Source organism: Argentina anserina, chromosome 1 (assembly GCF_933775445.1).
Source record: "Argentina anserina chromosome 1, drPotAnse1.1, whole genome shotgun sequence".
Classification (NCBI taxonomy): Eukaryota; Viridiplantae; Streptophyta; class Magnoliopsida; order Rosales; family Rosaceae; genus Argentina; species Argentina anserina.
The window spans coordinates 18,516,207-18,535,006 of NC_065872.1; the positions used below are offsets into that span (position 1 = coordinate 18,516,207).

Here is an 18,800-nt window from a genome sequence, read left to right on the forward strand (position 1 = left end):
ACCAAACACTTCTTCAAGTTACTAAGCACTTGTGGTATCCCTGAACACAAATAAACGTGAAAAGTTGGTACAATCATACTCAACACCCCCCCTTAGGACCTTCAAAAGCATAACATGATATCATGCATAGTTGCATCGGATAATATTTGGAAATAAAAGACTCCTAGCGAAAGATCAAAGGCGAGGGTCTGAAAGAGTTCACGATCCAATTCATTCCCTTAAATCGGATGGCACAAGGTGAACTGCTTGCTGATGTGCTTTGCTGCTATCATAAATTGTTGTCTCCACTTTCCATAGTTGAGCATCAATTCTTCAACTCAACACCAATATATACTGGGAAAGTAATATCAAGAGAAGAGCCTCTGTGAGTTGCTTACAACAATAATATGAGCATTCTTGAATTGAAGGACTGCATGATGAACTAACTTTGGAATCCCAACCTAGTCACCCCAGTGAAGTCACAAAATGCAAGAGGGTGTTTTTGATGCATTGCGACTAGGCCCAAAATCAATCGAGGAAATGATCAAAGATCGACTTTATTGTGATAGTTTGATGGTAACTGTACAACAACAAAGTGAATCCATTTCGCAATAACGAGGCTTACAAGTGAATGTGGTGAGGGTGCCTGAGAGTTTGGCAGAGAGAGGATTTCATGATTCTAAGATTGGATGAAAGTTGGGTTTGAAGAGACGAAGCATGATCTCTTTCTTTAGGTTTCTGGGTTGTTGTGGGTTGTTTACCAGTGGCAAGGTTCTCGGCCTTTATAGACGAGGATATGGAAGAACATTGTTGGTAAGCATTTTCATTTGAGGTAGATGGTTGCTATATTTTTAAGATTAATTTCCTCCATGCAACCAAATTGGTGAAATGACTATGGGTTTTCGCTTGAATTGATAAGTTGTAGAAAGGCGGTGCACAGTCTAGGACAATGGCTTTTTCTTGGACTCTTACTTCTGTGATTATGGCATGATTGGGATTTCTTAAAATCAGGTAAGGAGCTTGTGAACACTAAGGTCTATGAGTCCATGAGGGGGTGAGAATTGAAAAGAGATTATGAAAGATGTGGATGAGAATCTTTTCCATGAATTCAAGGATGATTAGCAGAATTGATCACTGGTCCCAACAGTAATTTGACTAGAACGTGATAACTAATTTAGGAAGAGTATGACTTTATGGATCTATGAAATATGAATACCGGTTGAATGCAATTGATTCAATCAAGTAATTTAAGTGGAATAAACAACTACCACACACATTTTAAACTTCGAATTTTTTTATGAACGGTACATAAAAATATGGCGCTCATAATTTCTACACACGAAATTACAAAATATAAATATTAGTACGCCAAATTTAAACCTCGACCCAACATGTGTACATGTTGTGAATAACTACGTTAGTACCCATGCCATTATGTATTTGTCAAAGGGTAATATTGTACTTTCATTCACTTTATTGACCTTCTGCCTTTGCAGTTTACACAGCTCAAAACCCTCTCTACCTCCATGGCCGTAACCACCTCTTCTCTCCCAATTTCTCACTAGAGACTAAACCATGCATGATTATATTTCCACACCACCTTCCAATTAAACTATGATCTTAGATTCTTAGACCACCGTCCAATAAGATATAGCCATGTCCCATAGCAAACCTATCCCGGGCCGGTCCAAAGTTTTCAGGGGCCCAGGAAAAAAAATTGGCCCTTCTTATTCATATAGAAGAAGAATGTTTAAAAATAATAAAATTAATTTATGAAAATAATTTCATTGAAAGTACAAATATCTTATTTATTTATTGAACATTACGTTTCTAATCTCATCAAAATAAAATGTTTAAAAATAGATCGGTATCAAACCTACTATCCTTTTGGTTTTTTATGTTTACAAACACATACCAGTTACAAAAATATACTTTTATGAATGTTTGAATTGGGACAAGTTTCACTAAGCCCAACCCAAGATAATAGAACTATAAAAGAAAATACAAATAGACACAACGCCTAAGCGAAGGAAATTAGTACAAATGATAAAATAAAAATAAAACAACAAAGGGAGTGTCGAACCCATCACCTCAAACCTGTTTTTCTTGCAATTAAAACAGGTCAAAAACCATCTGAACTAGAGCATTAGTCATGTTATGTGTCATGCTGTTTTAATTTATTCACTACCAGTTTCTTCACTAGACTTGTAAAGAAAAAAGGGCCCTTCCAGCCAAGAGGGCCTTGTGCGGCAGCACCACCTTGACCGCCCCAATGCCACCCCTAGACCCATGCTTTTCCTTCAGAACAAACTCCATCAGCGAGCTGTCATATTCGCCTTCTCAGTATGAGTCTTCTTCGTATCCAACGACTCAGATATACCAATCCAAATGGCCTTCTTGTTCGATTTCTGTAGAGGTGAATCTGCTGAGGAGAAGATAAATTAAGATGGTGGTGCCTAGCAGTTTCAGGTTGAAACTCAATCTATTGATCTGCAAGAACAATTGTTTGAGCTTTTACACAATGGAGTGAGTAGGAATGATCGAGGAAATTAGAAGGAATTGGGGTCGGACCTTGGTGGATTTCATGACGAAGTTTGCACGGGGTTCTTAACGAATGCTTCTTGACATATTGAAAAAGTAGTCAGTAAATAGTGAAGCTCTAGCATAATGAAAGAAGAGAGCTGAGTGTGCAGGGTGCCAACAATGAGAAATTGAGAGAAAAAAACTGAAGAGATTCAATTACCCTTTAAATTATGACACCTGTCATGAATGTAATAGCATAAGAAACGACGTATACGTATGTTGGGCTGAACGTTATACCTGATGTTTCAAAATTTATGTTTCAAAAGTTGATGTACAGAAATTCATACCGGCCCTTTTTCATGTACTATTTCTAAAATTTTCCCTTTTAACTTATAAAATCGGAAAACTATGAGAAATATGAATGTATGCATAATGCATGTATCGATTTGATTTAAATGTGAATATACACGTCCACCAATCCGGAATCCAGTCAAGAACTCGATCTAATTCGCCACCATTATGTTGTTGAGATTTGATCGATATCGCCAATCATATTCATAAACTTTAAGAAAGAGTACCATTTGTTTCCAATGTCATGGAAAAACAGAAAAAGGTAAAGATTGTAATAGCGAAGTAGGGAACGAATAATATGCACCACGGAGTGTAGGCACTGTTCAATATTTTATTACTATCAAGACAATCTTAACCTTTCATTTATGTAAATAAGTACTGTAATACCCTGAAAGTTCATATCTAATTTCTAATGAGTTCCTTGATATTATTAAGTTGGTCATTGTTCAATTTTATAGACGAAGTTGGAAACGAAAGGGTTCGAAAGATTAATTGTTCGGAAATGTTTAATTTGACGAGTCTAAGAGTTGACTTTTCACTCATCGGGTTTCTTAGAAAACTTCTTACATGAAAGTCGTAGAGCTCATCGATACAAATTCGTGGACACGCGGCACGCCTAAATCGAAGTTCGTATAAGAAGTTACAAATCAAAATGTATTTGGACATTTTTAGAAAATAGTATAAATAGGGGAATTAAAGAGAAAACTGGGAGAAAAATCAGAATTTCGGATCGGGTACTGTTCATGCCAAAAAAATCCCAGAATTTTCTCTCTCCGAGCGGCTGACTTTGGGCCGTCGGATCTCTGCCATCCGGCCACCATAGAGCAGCGCATTGGTCATGTTTGAAAGGTTGCTGCGTCCCCTGTCGATTGGTGGTAGCGTCACCTGCCATCTCGCCGCCGTTTGTCAGCGGTGAAGCCCGGAAGTTCCTCAAAAAATGCATATTTCGCCGAACTTTAACTCGTCGGATCTCCCTCCTCCAGCAATCAATCGGTAAGATTCTTGTCCCATTTTGAAGGTCTCCTTCCATACTACAAACCTTCCAAAATATTTATCCCAAATCGTTGTGTGCTAGGAGAATCAAAGAAAATAAATCATAGGTTTTAAATTGAGGCTTTTCGGTTTTTGTTAAATTGCAGTGTTTAAGCTCGGAATTAGACTTTGTGGTGAACTAGGAATTTGTTAGGAATGTTATTTAGATTGTGGTGGTGAAATTTGGTGGTCATTGGTGGCGGTCGGTGAACAGTGGCATCACATGAATAGTACTGTGAACAGTGTTCATGAACAGTTACAGTGAACAATACTCTGTAAACAATAAATTTGAACAGTTTTAGTAAACCAGTAAATTTAAACAATGTTTAGTAAAACAATAAAATATGAACAGTGTTTTATGAACAACATTTGGCTGTACTGAAATCGTCACTTGATATGTTACGTATCATTTTCTAAGTATTTTATCATGCTATTAGGTGGCCAACGAAATGAGTGAGGAAACTACTTTGAGTGTCGTGGAAGTTGCACGCAGGAAATAAGATGAGTAAACCTCACAATGATCATCATGATCGAAGTAGTATTATAATTATGAAGTCACCATAGTTGTTGCATCACTAGTTTATAAAAATTATTTAAAAAATATGTTTTGGTTTAAATTACATGAACTTGATCGTCTACGGTTCATGGGTAAGTGAAACGCTATTTTAATAAATGATTTTGAAAAGGTTTTTGTGATTATGGATTATGGTGAATGTGAGTAAATCTCACTATAACGAGCCTACCCTTGGGGCGACTCATATTTATGTTTTCTTAAAAAGATCGAACTATGACATGTATATAATGTAGTAGGTTGTGTATGTGTATAAAATGGTAAATACGATACATATATATAAGTTGTTATATTATATACTGTTACATTCTTATTTGCAAATGAATTATATTGTGGCAACTATATTTATTTTATTTGAGCAAGAGACGTTTGTTGTAGTACAATAACATGAGTGGATTGTTATTGTACCTGGGTTTAACATTCGGTTTTGTTAAAACGTTTTCTGTCTTCGAACGTGTTTTTCTGTCTTCGGACGTGTGTTATGTCTTCGGACGTGTTTTTCTGTCTTCGGACCAGTCTTTAGACGTGTTGGCATGTCAGAACTTAGCCTTGGCCGGGTGAAAGTTACGATGCAGTTAGAGTTCTAGTCTGTCTGCCGGTGTACTGACATGAGAGGTAACAGATGGGTTACCAGCTTATGAGTACCCATATTTTTGGATATTGGGTAACATATGGTTGCCCAATGTCTGGCGGTGTACTAGCATGAGGGGTAACAAATGAGTACATGAGTCTCATGAGTACCCGTATTATAATTGTATTTGGGTAAACATATGGGTTGCGTGATTTTCATGAGCACTTATATTTTCAGATATTATTTGACAACCAGATGGGCCGTCCTGTGACTCATGAGTACATTTATAATTAAATATTTTCAGTATTTTCTTTTGTATTTATATACGAGTTATATTGTTATTACTCATACGAGCTGCAAAGTTTACTGAGTTTGTGTTTACAATCCTGGTGCACCTATTCGATGGTGTATGTGATAGTTCTGCATGTGTGGATTAGCAGAATTAGAGGATTGTCGCTGAAAATTGTCGGAGATTTCTTTATGCTGTTTGTGGTGAAGATTGAGTGAATTCTACATTTTCATTGATTGTGTATTATTCAAGTTGACTAAGTCATGATGTTGACTCAGTTTTGATACACTGTTATGATAAGATGATTTCAATATACTTGAGATTGTTTTAGAGTTTTCATGGTTTCGAATTCGAATTTTTATCATTCGAAATTCGGGGTCGTGACAAGTACTATGAATCACCAACCATTAGATCAAAGTTTTCCATCAACAGTTGGTTTAACATTCTAACGTTTGTTGACGTTTTTTTGTGTATAAAGCAAAAAACTCATCTCTACGTTTTCACCTTCTCTCTAAGTGGAATACCATACGTACGGTTGTGTATGTATATTAGGCCTCTCAACTTTTGTGAATTCTCTCCAGTGTCCTACTACGTATCGGGGAACAAATCAACGATGGAACTAGTTTCCTACTGTTGGTCGAGCACGTAATGATATCCAATCAAGCAACTACACTATAGTAATATACCATGAAATCAAGTTGAACGAGTAACCAAAGGTTGTATATGATATTATCATAATTGATTAAGATTCCCACATAAATTTCATTATTTTGTTCCAGATTACGATTATATCCTAAATTCTCCTAAATTCCTAACAGGGATTTCAATACGTAATATCCTAATCCTTTTGATCTTAGATCTCCCTTTTGTTTTTTTTTGTTCTATGATTGAAAGTCTTATATATTCTCTGCTTTTTTCAACCACTGCATCTTCGTTAAATTTCTAACCATCGAAAAAAGAACAACAAATCATGACTTCATTCCATGTTTGGATAAGTCTATTATATAAAGGGTACCCCTTGTATAAATATAGAACATGATCCAATTTTGTTAATCACAATCATGTAAACTCTAACTCACCCTTTTGAAAAGGGTTCAGTCATATACTACTTACCCGTTTAGTGTCACACAATTTGACGATCTGCTAGCTATGCTTCCATCGTGAAACTTCCAAATTCTAGTTACTGAGTTCATTATTGGGAGAATGTTGTCGGTAGGACAAGATTAGTGTCGGTAGGATGTTTAGTGTTTAGTGTTCTGTTCCGACTCAAACAAAATTGCTCAAATCAATTTAATCAGATATAGTCATCACTCACTCGTCTAATTCCCACTCACTTGACTAGCTAGCCTTTCTTTGGATAAACCGACATCCTCTTTTGTTTTTTGTTTTGAAATCTTTAGTCTTTACTATGCAGCTATTCGAAGCTAACTTCAACACTTCAATGTAAAAAAGCAAAGTCTATATCAATCATGTACCTCTTCTTTTAAGTATCTAAACGAAACTTATTCTATTTTTTTTTTGGACAAGAAAACTTATTCTATTGATTAGTGGTTGAGATTTGAAATCAAAATGCAAAAAGCACATCAGAAATGCCTGCAGCTTGTTCAATCCAAGGAATAGTCATGCTCAATTTGCCATCAACATACCACTCAAAAGCTACCTCAGCACCATTCAAACAGCATTTCTTTGGTGACTCACTTGAGTATGCCAGGAAATCGCCTCCACCTTTAACTTTGATCATGGCACTAAACTCAACTGCAGTACTTTTGTACTGCAACTCCTGGAGTGTGCCTCCACCGTTGAACATGTTTGTGAGTCCAATTGGCGCGAACTTAATGCGGCAGCCTAGCTTTTTAACAGGCACGAAGCTCAATATCTCAAACGAAGATGGCTGGATGACGACTTGAATTGCATCGGACTTTGGGGTCATTAGGCAGAGCTCCTTAGCCTCATTGAGATGGACAACATACTCTTGAGCCTCCCCCAAATGGACTGCTTCCAACTTTTGGTCCCATTCAATCTCAGCAACATGCACAAAACAAGAGATTGGCTTGTAGCATTCTGAGTGACCTTTAATCCTTTGCTCCTTGGGGTCCCAACCAGCCCCTTGACAATTGAAAGCTCCAATGACACCGCCATACTGTAACAAGTAACATGATTGAGTTTTACTCTCAGGATAGTTCATCAACTTATTTAAGAAAAAAACATATACATGTAAATGCAGATAGGGAAATACCTTGTTGATGTTCCAAATTTTCAGGACAGTCTTATCATCAAATAAAGGGTTCTTGAAGAGGCAGTCCCTCGTCGGAAGGGCAAAATGCTGGCACTTAGGAATGGTACCATCCGGGAAAACAAGCTTTTTAATAAGATCAAAATCATGCCCTGAAACTGAATCACTAACATAAACTGGACCGCCACAGATTTCTCTAGAACCTGCATGAAATTTAGCACATAAATGGTCGGATTGAAACATATCCCAATCAGGCTGTATCATCTGACCCATCCACAGGCTGTTGTAGGCGCAGTGGATCATATGAACTCCTTGTAACCAGTAGACTCCCATTGGATCTCCATTCGGATCTTGAAACCAAAAATCATCACCTGCAACAGAAGACACAATATCCATGGACTCATTAAGAATCTCTTGCGGTTGTCGAATGGATTTCTTGGACTGATTAGGTTGTATTGACAGAATATCAATTTATATAAACTTTCTTACCGACTCTTCCAATAGAGATTTGCTTTGTACCAAGAAAGAAGAAGTCATTGCATTGCTGCATGCTAGCAATAAGTCCAGTCCCATTGAAGTTCTTCTTAAGAGAACGAGTCAGACCCTTGTAATAAGCCTTAGCAAGCTCCACACGACCTCCATATTCCTCAGATACATATTCAAGCGTCTGTACAGAGGAGTCACTTGTTTGAACAATCAAGAAATTACAAAAGTGTATATAGGTAATAAAATGGTGATGAGCAGAAGACTTACATGAATAACATCCACTTTGACTCCAGTGATACCGACTTCAGAAAGGTAAGAGTGCATGGAGTCATAGAAACTATCAGCTTGATCAGGATGCACAAGCCCAATCCCACCCTCGACGATTTTCACCACAGCGAGATCAGTCATCGTGCCGTCCAGTCCGGGTGAGACTTTGCAAGGAATGATCTTTGAACTGAAATGAGTTGAACCTGGCCTAACACCACCCCAGGCACCGCAAAGAGCATGCCATACATATATATCATCCAAACCTTTAAACTTGGTTCTCAAGTCACCTGTGAAAGCCTTCATTCCATTGTTTTTTTCACCGCAAAAACTACTTCCACAGCCTTCAGTAGTAGCACTGCTTTCTCCTCCACCAATGATGTCATTCAACTCTCTCTTCAGCTTCTGAATCTTTGTTTCGAACACAGACAACTCAGTGGCTCCAGATTGAAGGGCCTTGTAGCGATCTTTCTCGGCATGCTCTATTTCAATTGCCTTGGAAATCAACAGTTTTGGCTTTCTGGGATCAAATGAAGGAGCATCAGGACCCAACATAGAGCCACCTCTGTAGTTCCTGAACTTCTTGCACTCCTCAAATCTGTGAAGCCTAGCTGTCATTTGAGTCCCACCAAGAACTAGATTTTTCGTGTCTTCCTTCAGGTCCTCATCATCCATATTGATGCTTTGCCAACCATCATCAATGATGAGAAACCGCGGGGATACACCACCTTTAGCAAATTCATTCACTCCATGCCAGACACCAACAGGTTCTACAGATAAATAGAACGCATCCCAAGTGCACCAACCGAATTTGTTAACAAGATTTGGAACTGCCTTCTCTTCCAAGAGCCTAAAAGTATTGAGATGGACTCTTAGAGCACTGTAAGCTTCCTTCATCAAGTTGTAAGGATTGTCAGAAGCATGAACATAAGCAATGGCACCGAAGTTTGACGCTTTCACTTGACTGGAACCACTCTCAGCACATATCATGACATGATCGTCACTGCCAGGATGAAGAGCAGACCTAAAGTTGGCTTCAATGATTGGTATGATTATAACATAGGACTTGATCTCCGGGACGTCTAAGAGCACCCATTGAGTTTCCATTTGCAAGTTTGAACCCGAGTTTCCCACCCACATAGTAGACCACCATGTCTTGAACCTAAAGATGCTAAGGAAATCTCTGTTACTGAATTTCCCCAAGGAGTTGAGCAGCCTATCTGAGGGAACCTCCTTGTTGAATCCAAGGAAAGCACCCTTGTGGGACGAGGCGAGAACCCGCTGTAGCAGAGGAAATGGAGCATCAGAAGATTGGTAGGCAGAGTGGAAGTGACTGAAAGTCACATTGCTTGGAACTGCAGAGAGCAATGGAACACCTTTGACACTAAGCTTTCCATTAGAGAGGTCAAAGTATTTTCCAGAACCCCCGGGCTGGAAGACATTGCAAACTGGAGTGATAGGATCATGAGGGGGTGCCATGAGGACGACAAGAAGATGAAGAAGGTTATGTAGCTGGTTATATAGCTAGGCTAGGATGGAGATTTGCAGAAGTGCAAATTAAGAAAGCAAGTAATGAGTGTGATTATATGAGTTGGAAAGAAGAATGATATGTTTGAAAATATAGGGGAGGCTGTGGATTATTATATATGGACAGAAATCAGAGGGGGAAATGGATACGTGGAAGTTAAATGGAATTATTAGAGAGTTTTTTTCACCAACAGTCTCTCAACTCTGGTGTACCTACCAATGTGATACCTCAACTCTTAATCGTACCAATGTGATACCCAGACTCTAGTATTGCTATCATTGAAGTACTTCCGTCAGTTTTTTTCAACTTCTCCGTCATCTTGGTGACGTGGCAAGTACGTGAGGCCCACAAAGAGGGTTAAAAGACAAAATTAACCTCATCTGAGAGGAGCAATGTTTTTCCTGCCCTTTACCTTGAGAAAGACACCTAACAATTCCAATTTTGGCGTCAATTTTCCCTCCATACTCCTTAATTTGTATCTCTTATCTAAACTAAAGAACTACCGCCAACTAGTCGACCACAATCTGATAAAACCTAGATCAATCTCATTTTCTATTTTTACCCTAGCACTTGTTAAACTAACATAATAAATATAGAAATTTATATGGAACATCTCATTTCCACAATCTCATAAGAATATAGAAACACATAACTAACGAAATTCAAATACATGAGTTAAGTACCATTAGTTGCCACCTTTTATGTTGATCTGCCATGATTTTTGCTTGTAAGAACTAATGGTACTTAAACATGTAGTTGAATTTCGTTAAGTTATGTGTTTCTATATTCTTATGAGATTGTGGAAATGAGATGTTCCATATAAAATTCTATATTTATTCTGTTAGTTTAACAAGTGCTAGGGTAAAAATAGAAAATGAGATTAATCTAGGTTTTATCAGATTGTGGTCGACTAGTTGGCGGTAGTTCTTTAGTTTAGATAAGAGACACAAATTAAGGAGTAGGGAGGGAAAATTGACGCCAAAATTGAAATTGTTGGGTGTCTTTCTCAAGGTAAAGGGCGGGAAAAACATTGCTTCTCTCAGATGGGGTTAATTTTGTCTTTTAACCCTCTTTGTGGGCCTCACGTACTTGCCACGTCACCAAGATAACGGAGAAGTTGAAAAAAACTGACGGAAGTACTTCAATGATAGCAATACTAGAGTCTGGGTATCACATTGGTACGATTAAGAGTTGAGGTATCACATTAGTAGGTACACCAGAATTGAGGGACTGTTGGTGAAAAAAACTCATTATTAGAATATAGAATCAAGTTTCTTGGGTTGCTCTAGATCAAGGGTCGGCTCTTTAGTGTAGAGAGCGTGTGCATTTTCTGATTTTTCTCAATAACCTCATTCCTTAAAAAACACACCGACCCCATGGATAGGATTCAAAGTAATAGTTAAATACCAGAAAGTTTAAAGGTTCATGACTTACATATATATGGGGCCATGACTTCCATGAATGAATGCATGAGAGGTGTCGTAGTTTATGGGGCGTTTGTGTAGACGTAGGAACTACTGGAAGTTTCAATCTTTATGATCTTTTAGGAGTCGGTTTATAGTCCAATTTGACTTAATTAGATCATCTTAGAATAGAGATAAAAGTTTAGATGAATATTCTGAAGTCTGAACCAATAGAGAGCTAGAAGCTCGGAGCAAACAGTAACATCATGGAGCTAGCAGCATAGGACGTAACTAACTGAGCTGTTACGTGGGGACTGGTGAGCATTTTATCCAAACTAAAGTGAGAGCTATCCTCGTAGTCGTAAACCTGTAAGAAACTTCCAAGAGATATATGCTGCTCCTAAGTCCTAAGTACAACTAACATTCAAAATCGACTACAGAAGGAAATCGACAGACGCATTCAAAAAAAAAATTCGACAGAGAGAAAAGTATATCTTTCTTTAAACTGGATGCCTGAATTATTTTTACTTTCAAGGAATCTGAAGAGGTAATCATGTATTCTTCTCCTCCTTTATTCTTTCAATATAGGTCGTAAGGTTGCTATTCAAAGCCTTCTACAGAGCACGAAACATGGAGAAATCTTGCAAGTCATAAGCTGCAACAGAATAATAAGTTCAGAACTAAAAAACATTGAAATGCCTTTGTATTCAACAGTCCCATTTCACCAAAAGAGGGTGGCATGACTGGAACCTGACTGCTCTTTAAACACATACATTTCTTCGTTTACAAAACCTTTCGAGCAGGTAACCTAACAAAAAGGAGCATGGTACTTGCGTGACATCAAACTTATTTCAAGGATCCGGTTATATGATATTTAGCTTGGCCTTATTTATAATATAGTGAGGAATATAACCACAGGGCCACTATCACAAAGATGTGCTTAATCTATCAGAGTTCACTAATTCCACAAGCATACAACAATGACAGACCACCTTACACAATGAAAATTGGTGTCCCATGCCTCTAAAGTCACTAATTACATGATGAACACAATTATTATACTTGAGGTCGAAAGTACCTAGTGATCATGATGATTGATTTTAAGACATGAAAGCAAGCATCTTGCACCGAGTGCATCATGAAGAAACTCCGGATCCATACGGTAAAAGTGCAGCAGCCACAATCCTACCTTCCTCATTCAGTATGTTGTAAGTTGATATTGCATTTCTCTGAGACAAAAATAACAGAATATTATGACTGGTATAAGACAACGGACTAATCCAAATCAATTCCAACTGGAACAGTAATTGCTATATTAATTTTTCTGGGGTCTCCACATTAGAAATTAAAAAGTGCGAAAGTCGCGCAAAAAAGGGCTTAACACAGTGAATGTAGACATATATTTAATCACCGAAACAAAAATGTGCCACAAATTTGAGGCTGTATTCAAGTTCGAGCAATACATGATTACCTCTATATCATATTGCTTCCTAGGACCTGAATATTGGGTGCCTGCTGTTATACCAGGCAGAATATTTTGGAAAAACAAAAAACGAGTGTAGCAGCAGAAATTATAGCCACAAGGATTTAGGAAACCTAACATTTGTAATCAAGAATTCTTTTCACATATATGTGTTGGTAAGGATAATCAGCAGATTCCCCTAAAAAAAAAAAGAATGATAATCAGCAGATCAATCAAAACATTAAGAAACCACCAAAACCATGAACCCCAAGAATAGATCAAGTTATATAAGAAAGATAAGAGAAATGATGAGACATACCGAGTCAACGGCTTCTAACTTCATTCCTGTAGACCGAATGAAGCGTCGTACTTCAGGATCTACAGGTTCAATGTATCTCCCACAGCCAAGAATCAAAATCTCTGAAATAAGATCATTAGAATAAGAAGTCAATGAAAAGGAAAAAAAAATGGCCACGAATTAGTAAAAATAAGCACAATAGCGTCTCAACACATGTCAGAAGAACAACGGTAAACACAATAAAGAACATTCCGAACAAAGGGCAACACAACTAGCATTATATGCAGTACTAGGACAAGGTTCAAAATATGCATAAGATAGATAAGATAGGTGCCGTCTGTTGCAGACCTCAGTAGATATGACATTTTTTCCTCAGATGACGAGAGAGAGAGAGAGAGAGAGAGAGAGAGAGAGAGATTATAGCATCTTTGCTTATTCAGCAATTCCCTATATGTTTATGTCTCTATATAACTCTTCAACTCTTTGACAGAAATTTTCTTTCATCTGCTCATTTAATATATTTCTTTGACCCAAAACAATTGAAGGCATCCCCTCTTTCCCTCAAATTGAAATTCTTCTTCTTCTATGAAGCAGATTTTAATTTCAATTGCCAACCAATGCAAACATATTCAATTACATCCAGCACTCAACCAAATATTGGCAGAAAAGAGACTCTATCAAATGGACATTGATGGCAAAAATTGAAGAGAGAGACAATGAGAGATGGTATGATCTTCGGCTTCAAATGTTTTCTCCTCTTACTTGTGAATCTCTTACGCCTTCTCAAATTAATCTCCCAGATTCATCACCAGTGCCTAAGAGCGAGAAAAGTGTGGCATCCTACCCTTCTGTACTTATGTTACTTCAACATCTAAATCTGCTTTCTATAAAACAGACTTGTTTTGTATTTTCTACAAATACAAAAGGTCAAACTGAATATGCAATTGAATCAGATTATTGGCAGAAAGAAGAGATGATCAAATAGACATCCATAATGAGAATCAAAAGAGGGTGGTTGGGTAATGGAAAGGGGAGAGAGAGATGTAAGATCTCTGCTTCTTATCATTAACCTCATACAATCCCATATGTTATCTATTGATGTTTATGATGTTTCTCAATTCAATGCCCTGGTTTCGTCCCCAACTATATATCTAACAGAAATTTTTTTGAGGTTCTCCCTCGTCTCTCTATCAAAACCCTCATTCTACAAGGACAGCTAATCTCAGAATCTCATACCAATGAAGTCAACAATACAAAATCATCATGACCTGAATTGGGACTTATAGAACTGAACATCTCTTGTCAGAACCAAATGAGGGAGAAAAGGATTGTACGCACCAGAGGCTTTAATATATTATTAGCAAATGCCATATAATACAAACTAAAAAGGTGTTGACTATTTACGTAAAGATTAAGACGCATCGTTGTCCACAATCTTGTTTAAAATGCTTTGTCTAGGTAGAACTTAGAACTAAGATAAAGCTAAGAAACAATACTCAGAATTAACAATTATAGTTTTAACCATAAACTGCAGTTTCTTGGTCTCAACCGCCTAGCAATGCAAGAATTCAACGTACTGCATCACAATATCAGCAGAAAAGAGGCTCATCAAGTGGACATCCACGGTTAATATCAAAGAGAAACGTAACAACCAGAGATGGTAGGATCTCTTAATCTTAAAACATTTCTTCTTATTTTTTACTTTAAAATCCCTTTGCAACTTCTCGTATCAATTTCCCAGAACTTGCTAGGCATCCTACCCTTCTGTTCCTTCAACATATTAATCCTCTTTCTATGAAATAGACTTATATTTTCTACAAATTCAAAAAGCAAACTAAGACTGCTATTAAACCAAATTACTGGATAACAAAGGATCTGTTGGGTTTGACAACCATTATCAGATTCAATGGAGAATGACAATCAACATAGGGCAGATTCCTCTAACTGTTGAGAAAAGAAGTAGGGAGGGAGGGAGGATTAGCATTGTCCCATTGCAATCCCATATGTTTAAACTTCATAAATTCATAATGTATAATTTTTTTTTTCATTTTAGTGACGTATTTTCGTCGCCAACACCAGCTACATTTCTAACAGCGGGAAGTCTGTGGCATCCAACCCTCATCTACAAGACAGGCTAATCGTGAAACATAAAATATCACTATATAAATTACAGACTTATGGAAAAGGAACATGCATTCTTAAAATCAAATGACAAAGAAAAGACCATACATATATAGGATCTAAGAACATTTCAAACATGTCATACGATACAATCTCAAAAGGTGCTGACTTTATACAGAAGCCAAGTAACAAAAAGACTCAAATGCACCACCAAAATCCAAAATTTGTTTCGACCTTGTCTGTCTCCTTAAAACTGAAATAAAGCTAAAAACACAATTCTCAAACATACTAAACCAAACTGAAGTAAAACACCACATGAGAAACAGAACAAGAGAGAACACCATTACCTGGTACAGGCCGCATAAGCTGGAACATTGACAAGCTGCAACACACAACACAATTCAAAACAGCTAAAATACAAAACACCAAGTTGAAGAGAAACCAAAAACGAAGTGAGAAGTAAAGACCTGTCGGGAGTGATGTCAGAGAACTTGTTGGGAGCCCAAGACATGAGCACGTTGCCAATACAGAGCAAGCTGCCCTCGTAATCGATCCCATTCACCTTGAAACCCGTCTCCGTGTAACCTTGAAACCGCAGCTGATCTTCCGGCACGTTGTCGATTAAATTGATCTGATCGTACAACGAGAACGCGCGTCTCAGCGACGGTAGCGATTGCTGGGCCCGGGTCTTCGGGTGGGCTTCCTTTCGGAGGCTCCGAATCAGATTCGGTAACGCCCCCGCCACCGCTCCTCCTCCTTTCAGCCCCATTTCTCTCTCTCTCTCTCTCTCTCTCTCCAGCCTTATATACCATTTCAGTTGCGGAAAGACGGAAATACCACTGAGTATGATAAAGACGTATATACCCTTAGGTTCCTAAAAGCTACTTGCATTTCAATTGATCCTTCTTGCATTGTTCTTCAGCTCCTGATGTAAGATTTTGGCCTCTTCAAAATTCTGGGTTGTATTCAGTTCAATCTGTTTATCACCTAGTCTTATATATTCCGGAATCTTTGGAGCATGCTTATTAATTTACTTGTAAGTGGGCAGTTTGTGCTTGGTTTGCACATCCTTTTGGTTCTCATGCTCCTTGTGCAGCATATAATCTCAGTTGACAGATGGATTCAATGAATGCTTAATTGCCATTTACATGAGGTTTTGGATCTTCCGAAATTTTTTCACACACATTTCGTTTTTAGTTTAGAATATTTGGAACTTGGAAACATCGTTGTAGTTCAGATTTCGACACACTAGTCCGGATCCTATTGCAGTTTCCCGGAGCGCTTTTTGGTCAAGCAAATGAGTTTATTTTCGCTAGACAATTGAAAATCTTCTTCTTTTCTCTCCTCTGGAAGTATTGTATCTACTTCTGCAACTGCTTTGTGGTTTCCACCAGTTGAAGGTTTGTTTTAAGTATTTTGTTCACAGATGCCACTTGGAATTCAGCAACTCTTGTTTCAAGCCTGGCTTCCCTTCTCCGGGATTCTACTGGTGTTCTTATAAATGGTATGGTTTCACTTGGTAAAGCTTTATCAGCCGAATGTGTTCTGGATCATGTCATTTACTCTAGGGATATGTTGTTTCAGAGTCTTTTCCTAATTGCATGTAAACAATGGTAGACAAGTTTTCTTTAGTTTACATGTCTGCATCAATTGGTCCCTATGATTATATAACCAAGTAGGTCCAGGAACATTTTGGTTGAATTGAAGGGCAATTTTCCTCTCAAGTTCTCATGTATTGACTTAAATCATTCTGTCTCCATCCATTTGCATAAAATACTCAATATACTGTGACTTATATTTATAGCAATTTGCAGATATATAACATGCTCACCATTGATTGCATTATCCTAAGAGTTGTTATCTTAATGGCTGCTTCTTCCTCCTCATCTTCTTACCGCTATCATGCTTTCTTGAGTTTCAGAGGTGAAGATACACGCAAGGCCTTTGCTACACTGCCTTGCAATTATCTGGAATACACACATTTAGAGATGATGATGAGATCAAGAGAGGAGCAAATATTGCACGGGAGCTGCAAAAAGCAATACTTGAGTCACCTGTGTCTATAATTGTCTTGTCCAAGAGCTATGCTTCCTCAAGATGGTGCCTAAACGAACTTGTAAGGATCATGGAACAATAAAGAGCTTCCGGTCACCAGGTTTTGCCAGTTTTCTACGATGTTGATCCAACGGATGTGAGAAATCAGAGTGGGAGTTTCACCAAAGCTTTTGCCAAACATATGATCGAGCAAAAAATTGGTAAGGTGGAGGAGTGGCGAAGAGCGTTTGGCGATGTTGCAGACATGGGAGGCTTGGTTTTAGGAGATCAGTGAGTATTTTATCCTGTCTATGGTCAATTTAACTTTTCCTTTCAAGCATCTGTGATCATGTAGAGTATAATATCTGTAATAGGCCAGACATGATCTAAATTGATTCTTGGTGCTTAGGCATCTTATTCATAATACGATCACCATTACTGTGAGGATTATAATTAATTTCAACAGTTCATTCATCATATTAGAGTTTTGACATCTCAATATTTTTTTAGGTATGAGTCACAGTTCATCCAACAGATTGTTCATGAGGCTGAGAAAATGTTGAATGACTCGGCATTTAATCTCTGTTCCAATTTCGTTGGAATGCCTTATCGTGTGCGACGCCTGAACATGTGGCTGAAAGATGGATCCAATGATGTTGATATAGGTGTGATATGTGGTGTTGGTGGAATTGGAAAGACCACCATTGCCCGATTAGCTTATAACCTGAACTTTTACAGATTTCAAGGTAGCAGCTTTCTTGAAAATATAGCTCTACCTTAGAAGAACAAGAAGAACATGGTATTATCGACCTCCAAAGGAAAGGAAGAAAATGGGCGATGAAGACGGTGATCACCAACGAAGATCAATGAGTACCAGTTGGGTGCCATCGTTCGAGTGCGAGGATTCGCCAACAAAGAGGTTGGGTTTCCTGTAACTTCTCCGAGCTTCCCTGCTCTGCCCTATACACCACATTTTTAGCCTGGACTCTCGAATCTTTGCTTCTCGGGTGGTGGCGAACAATGCAGCTTGCGTTGCAGGAGATGCCCTCCCGTAGGGCCCAGCCGCCCGAAAGAACCTACTAATACTGTCAATAACAGCAAGAACAAACTAGAAGATGATGATGCTTCAGAGTGTGGACCTTCGACTTGCCCTGTGAATAGCTCATAGGAGTGATATATGCTATGATGAGCCAGCTGATTTCTGGGTTCTTGCTTTCTAATTAGCTTAATTTCTGAGGGAAATGGTAGGCACTTGGCCAATTACATTACATGTATGCGTGCATGAATTAAGTAACTCATTCTTGTCATCATATAAGTAACTCATTCTTCTCATCATACTTTCATGTTCTTAATTAGTTTGTGGTTTTAATGGAGTCTTTTTGGTTTTGGTACAAAAACAACCAAGCACTCAACCAGATAGAAAACTAGGCCTCTGGGACAATATTATTAAATGAAATGAATTTAGAAGCTATCTTTGGATCTCTTTATAGCCCCGTACGTGCATGATCGAGTTCATCTGTTGAGAAATTAATGATCGATGACATTTATGCGTAATCGCATCTGCGACGGATTTGTCAGTTCAGTTATGTCGTTGAAGCTAACTGATGTAGAAAGGCTTATAACAATTAATGTTGATGTCTTGAATGATCTTCAAA

At 38.0% G+C, this 18,800-nt stretch overlaps 2 protein-coding genes across 2 annotated transcripts; both read right to left on the minus strand.

Annotated features, from left to right (window-relative positions):
* Positions 1-6,850: 6,850 nt before the first annotated feature.
* LOC126785130 (stachyose synthase) lies at positions 6,851-9,951 on the minus strand. Its single transcript, XM_050510741.1, has 4 exons — positions 8,303-9,951; positions 8,039-8,216; positions 7,553-7,920; positions 6,851-7,456 (listed from the first exon to the last, which is right to left on the minus strand). Exons 1-4 carry the CDS (start codon positions 9,776-9,778, stop codon positions 6,881-6,883), a joined length of 2,598 nt encoding a protein of 865 aa, XP_050366698.1. The 5' UTR covers positions 9,779-9,951; the 3' UTR covers positions 6,851-6,880.
* A 2,034-nt stretch (positions 9,952-11,985) lies between these two features.
* LOC126796265 (uncharacterized) lies at positions 11,986-15,901 on the minus strand. Its single transcript, XM_050523087.1, has 4 exons — positions 15,579-15,901; positions 15,459-15,493; positions 13,012-13,112; positions 11,986-12,459 (listed from the first exon to the last, which is right to left on the minus strand). Exons 1-4 carry the CDS (start codon positions 15,878-15,880, stop codon positions 12,367-12,369), a joined length of 531 nt encoding a protein of 176 aa, XP_050379044.1. The 5' UTR covers positions 15,881-15,901; the 3' UTR covers positions 11,986-12,366.
* Positions 15,902-18,800: the final 2,899 nt, after the last annotated feature.